Source organism: Oncorhynchus clarkii, chromosome 17 (genome assembly GCF_045791955.1).
Source record: "Oncorhynchus clarkii lewisi isolate Uvic-CL-2024 chromosome 17, UVic_Ocla_1.0, whole genome shotgun sequence".
Taxonomy (NCBI): Eukaryota; Metazoa; Chordata; class Actinopteri; order Salmoniformes; family Salmonidae; genus Oncorhynchus; species Oncorhynchus clarkii.
The window spans coordinates 81,558,761-81,564,622 of record NC_092163.1 but is presented as its reverse complement, the minus strand read 5'-3'; the positions used below and the strand labels follow the sequence as shown (position 1 = coordinate 81,564,622).

Genomic DNA, 5,862 nt, shown 5'->3' with positions numbered 1-5,862 from the left:
ACCTCTCGTAGCCTGTCCAACACAGTGACCGACAGGGAGACCTCTCGTAGCCTGTCTAACACAGTGACCGACAGGGAGACCTCTCGTAGCCTGTCTAACACAGTGACCGACAGGGAGACCTCTCGTAGCCTGTCCAACACAGTGACCGACAGGGAGACCTCTCGTAGCCTGTCCAACACAGTGACCGACAGGGAGACCTCTCGTAGCCTGTCCAACACAGTGACAGACAAGAGAGACCTCTCGTAGCCTGTCCAACACAGTGACAGACAAGAGAGACCTCTCCTAGCCTGTCCAACAAGGTGACAGACAGGGAGACCTCTCGTAGCCTGTCCAACACAGTGACAGACAGGGAGACCTCTCGTAGCCTGTCCAACACAGTGACAGACAAGAGAGACCTCTCCTAGCCTGTCCAACAAGGTGACAGACAGGGAGACCTCTCGTAGCCTGTCCAACACAGTGACAGACATGGAGACCTCTCGTAGCCTGTCCAACACAGTGACCGACAGGGAGACCTCTCCTAGCCTGTCCAACACAGTGACAGACAAGAGAGACCTCTCGTAGCCTGTCCAACACAGTGACCGACAGGGAGACCTCTCGTAGCCTGTCCAACACAGTGACCGACAGGGAGACCTCTCGTAGCCTGTCCAACACAGTGACCGACAGGGAGACCTCTCGTAGCCTGTCCAACACAGTGACCGACAGGGAGACCTCTCGTAGCCTGTCTAACACAGTGTCGTGTCTTTGGCTATGCCGGATTAAGTGATATTACATGCTATTCTATAAAATCCTTTCCCTGTAAATAATGTTACTTGATTAAGCTAATCATGTAAATGTAACTAACTAGGTAGTCGGGGCACCACAAAATAATATTTATTTTTCTTCCGAAAAAACTCTTAAAGACCTGGTAATCCTTTACATCAGGAGCAGTCAATATTTAATCGTCACCTTGTTTAGCCTAATCTGAAAGTTGTAAACGCTTGCTTATCTTCACGAACCCTGGCTAACAAGTTGAATCAGCAATACAACATTTGGTTAAATGATTTATTTACTAAATACCTAAATAATCACACAGAATTACATCTACACAAAATGGATCATACATTGATTACTAATGATGTCATAAAGGAAAACGCCCTAGCGGACGGAACATATATGACGGCTGGTTACACAAAGAAAGGGGTTTGAGTTTTGAGTGAAAGAGCGGGAAGACTGAGGAACAAAGGGAGAAGCTATGCTATCGTAAATACAGTATCTTATTCATTCTAAATAACCGCCCAATTGAAAAAGGAAAATGCAATTAATACTAACTCTGAGCTGCGCTTCAATAGGTTGGTGGTAGATAGAAGGCGGAGTGGTCCAGCAAGGATCTCTGGTCCGCTGAAGACTGTCTAGTGGTGAACTGGAGCGTGGTAGAATGGATACTCTGTCCGTCCTCTCCCAGCCCACGTTTAGCGGGTGGAGGGGGTAACAGTTCTTTAGTGAATAAGAGTTCAATGTTCATACCAAGTAGCCATACTTTAAGCTCATGCTATATTCTGGCTGGTATAGTCAAAATTCATCCTTCGGCGTGTAGGTCGTCACCTTCACATTGAGATTCGATGCTTATTTCGTTAGGCTCTTGTCGTTCAACCAGAGCTCAAGCTGAGAGAGAGAGGGAGGGAGGGAGGGAGGGAGGGAGGGAAGGAGGGAGGGAGGGAACAGAGAACATGAATAATGAGAGGGAGAGAAGGAGGGGAGAGGAGGAGGGAGAGAAGGGGAGAGGAAGGGGAGAAGGGAGTGGAGAAGAGGATGGGAGACCTGTATAAGAGGAAGTAGATATTGCTGTTAATGTATGCATGTATGTAATGTATACTCTATGTGGTGAGAAACACTGACCCCTATAGACAGCAAGACTGAAGAGATACACTCTGACCCCTATAGACAACAAGACTGAAGAGAAACACTCTGACCCCTATAGACAACAAGACTAACGAGAAACACTCTGACCCCTATAGACATCGAGACTTAAGAGAAACACTCTGACCCCTATAGACAACAAGACTGAAGAGAAACACTCTGACCCCTATAGACAACGAGACTGAAGAGAAACACTCTGACCCCTATAGACAGCAAGACTGAAGAGAAACACTCTGACCCCTATAGACAGCAAGACTGAAGAGAAACACTCTGACCCCTATAGACAGCAAGAGTGAAGAGAAACACTCTGACCCCTATAGACAGCAAGACTGAAGAGAAACACTCTGACCCCTCGAAGCCTGTCCAACACAGTGACCGACAGGGAAACCTCTCGTAGCCTGTCCAACACAGTGACGGACAGAGAGACATCTCGTAGCCTGTCCAACACAGTGAAAGACAAGGAGACCTCTCGTAGCCTGTCCAACACAGTGACCAACAGGGAGACCTCTCGTAGCCTGTCCAACACAGTGACCGACAGGGAAACCTCTCGTAGCCTGTCCAACACAGTGACCGACAGGGAAACCTCTCGTAGCCTGTCCAACACAGTGACCGACAGGGAGACATCTCGTAGCCTGTCCAACACAGTGACAGACAAGGAGACCTCTCGTAGCCTGTCCAACACAGTGACAGACAAGGAGACCTCTCGTAGCCTGTCCAACACAGTGACTGACAGGGAGACCTCTGGTAGCCTGTCCAACACAGTGACCTCTCGTAGCCTGCCCAACACAGTGACAGACAGGGAGACCTCTCGTAGCCTGTCCAACACAGTGACCGACAGGGAGACCTCTCGTAGCCTGTCCAACACAGTGACCGACAGGGAGACCTCTCGTAGCCTGTCCAACACAGTGACAGACAGGGAGACCTCTCGTAGCCTGTCCAACACAGTGACCGACAGGGAGACCTCTCGTAGCCTGTCTAACACAGTGACCGACAGGGAGACCTCTCGTAGCCTGTCTAACACAGTGACCGACAGGGAGACCTCTCGTAGCCTGTCCAACACAGTGACCGACAGGGAGACCTCTCGTAGCCTGTCTAACACAGTGACCGACAGGGAGACCTCTCGTAGCCTGTCTAACACAGTGACCGACAGGGAGACCTCTCGTAGCCTGTCCAACACAGTGACCGACAGGGAGACCTCTCGTAGCCTGTCCAACACAGTGACCGACAGGGAGACCTCTCGTAGCCTGTCCAACACAGTGACAGACAAGAGAGACCTCTCATAGCCTGTCCAACAAGGTGACAGACAGGGAGACCTCTCGTAGCCTGTCCAACACAGTGACAGACAGGGAGACCTCTCGTAGCCTGTCCAACACAGTGACAGACAAGAGAGACCTCTCCTAGCCTGTCCAACAAGGTGACAGACAGGGAGACCTCTCGTAGCCTGTCCAACACAGTGTCCGACAGGGAGACCTCTCCTAGCCTGTCCAACACAGTGACAGACAGGGAGACCTCTCGTAGCCTGTCCAACACAGTGACCGACAGGGAGACCTCTCGTAGCCTGTCCAACACAGTGACAGACAGGGAGACCTCTCGTAGCCTGTCCAACACAGTGACCGACAGGGAGACCTCTCGTAGCCTGTCTAACACAGTGACCGACAGGGAGACCTCTCGTAGCCTGTCCAACACAGTGACCGACAGGGAGACCTCTCGTAGCCTGTCCAACAAGGTGACAGACAGGGAGACCTCTCGTTGCCTGTCCAACACAGTAACAGACAGGGAGACCTCTCGTAGCCTGTCCAACACAGTGACAGACAAGAGAGACCTCTCCTAGCCTGTCCAACAAGGTGACAGACAGGGAGACCTCTCGTAGCCTGTCCAACACAGTGTCCGACAGGGAGACCTCTCCTAGCCTGTCCAACACAGTGACAGACAGGGAGACCTCTCGTAGCCTGTCCAACACAGTGACAGACAGGGAGACCTCTCGTAGCCTGTCCAACACAGTGACAGACATGGAGACCTCTCGTAGCCTGTCCAACACAGTGACCGACAGGGAGACCTCTCCTAGCCTGTCCAACACAGTGACAGACAAGAGAGACCTCTCGTAGCCTGTCCAACACAGTGACCGACAGGGAGACCTCTCGTAGCCTGTCCAACACAGTGACCGACAGGGAGACCTCTCGTAGCCTGTCCAACACAGTGACCGACAGGGAGACCTCTCGTAGCCTGTCCAACACAGTGACCGACAGGGAGACCTCTCGTAGCCTGTCTAACACAGTGTCGTGTCTTTGGCTATGCCGGATTAAGTGATATTACATGCTATTCTATAAAATCCTTTCCCTGTAAATAATGTTACGTGATTAAGCTAATCATGTAAATGTAACTAACTAGGTAGTCGGGGCACCACCAAATAATATTTATTTTTCTTCCGAAAAAACTCTTAAAGACCTGGTAATCCTTTACATCAAGAGCAGTCAATATTTAATCGTCACCTTGTTTAGCCTAATCTGAAAGTTGTAAATTCTTGCTTATCTTCACGAACCCTGGCTAACAAGTTGAATCAGCAATACAACATTTGGTTAAATGATTTATTTACTAAATACCTAAATAATCACACAGAATTACATCTACACAAAATGGATCATACATTGATTACTAATGATGTCATAAAGGAAAACGCCCTAGCGGACGGAACATATATGACGGCTGGTTACACAAAGAAAGGGGTTTGAGTTTTGAGTGAAAGAGCGGGAAGACTGAGGAACAAAGGGAGAAGCTATGCTATCGTAAATACAGTATCTTATTCATTCTAAATAACCGCCCAATTGAAAAAGGAAAATGCAATTAATACTAACTCTGAGCTGCGCTTCAATAGGTTGGTGGTAGATAGAAGGCGGAGTGGTCCAGCAAGGATCTCTGGTCCGCTGAAGACTGTCTAGTGGTGAACTGGAGCATGGTAGAATGGATACTCTGTCCGTCCTCTCCCAGCCCACGTTTAGCGGGTGGAGGGGGTAACAGTTCTTTAGTGAATAAGAGTTCAATGTTCATACCAAGTAGCCATACTTTAAGCTCATGCTATATTCTGGCTGGTATAGTCAAAATTCATCCTTCGGCGTGTAGGTCGTCACCTTCACATTGAGATTCGATGCTTATTTCGTTAGGCTCTTGTCGTTCAACCAGAGCTCAAGCTGAGAGAGAGAGGGAGGGAGGGAGGGAGGGAGGGAGGGAGGGAGGGAGGGAGGGAGGGAGGGAGGGAGGGAGGGAGGGAACAGAGAACATGAATAATGAGAGGGAGAGAAGGAGGGGAGAGGAGGAGGGAGAGAAGGGGAGAGGAAGGGGAGAAGGGAGTGGAGGAGAGGATGGGAGACCTGTATAAGAGGAAGTAGATATTGCTGTTAATGTATGCATGTATGTAATGTATACTCTATGTGGTGAGAAACACTGACCCCTATAGACAGCAAGACTGAAGAGATACACTCTGACCCCTATAGACAACAAGACTGAAGAGAAACACTCTGACCCCTATAGACAACAAGACTAACGAGAAACACTCTGACCCCTATAGACATCGAGACTTAAGAGAAACACTCTGACCCCTATAGACAACAAGACTGAAGAGAAACACTCTGACCCCTATAGACAACGAGACTGAAGAGAAACACTCTGACCCCTATAGACAGCAAGACTGAAGAGAAACACTCTGACCCTTATAGACAGCAAGACTGAAGAGAAACACTCTGACCCCTATAGACAGCAAGAGTGAAGAGAAACACTCTGACCCCTATAGACAGCAAGACTGAAGAGAAACACTCTGACCCCTATAGACAGCGAGACTTAAGAGAAACACTCTGACCCCTATAGACAACAAGACTGAAGAGAAACACTCTGACCCCTATAGACAGCAAGACTGAAGAGAAACACTCTGACCCCTATAGACAACAAGACTGAAGAGAAACACTCTGACCCCTA

At 49.1% G+C, this 5,862-nt stretch overlaps 1 protein-coding gene across 1 annotated transcript; it reads left to right on the top strand.

Moving 5' to 3' along the window:
- Positions 1–465: 465 nt before the first annotated feature.
- LOC139369521 (serine-rich adhesin for platelets-like) lies at positions 466–4,001 on the top strand. Its single transcript, XM_071108762.1, has 4 exons — positions 466–534; positions 2,217–3,152; positions 3,311–3,622; positions 3,741–4,001. Exons 1-4 carry the CDS (start codon positions 466–468, stop codon positions 3,999–4,001), a joined length of 1,578 nt encoding a protein of 525 aa, XP_070964863.1.
- The last annotated feature ends 1,861 nt before the right edge of the window (positions 4,002–5,862 follow it).

Bases quoted from the DNA above. Each gene is read 5' to 3' on its own strand.
- LOC139369521 (XM_071108762.1), top strand. From the start codon at position 466: ATGGAGACCTCTCGTAGCCTGTCCAACACAGTGACCGACAGGGAGACC. The intron at 535-2,216 runs GTGACAGACAAG...TGACCCCTATAG, and splicing joins CTCCTAGCCTGTCCAACACA to ACAGCAAGACTGAAGAGAAA. The intron at 3,153-3,310 runs GTGACAGACAAG...CTGTCCAACAAG, and splicing joins CTCGTAGCCTGTCCAACACA to GTGACAGACAGGGAGACCTC.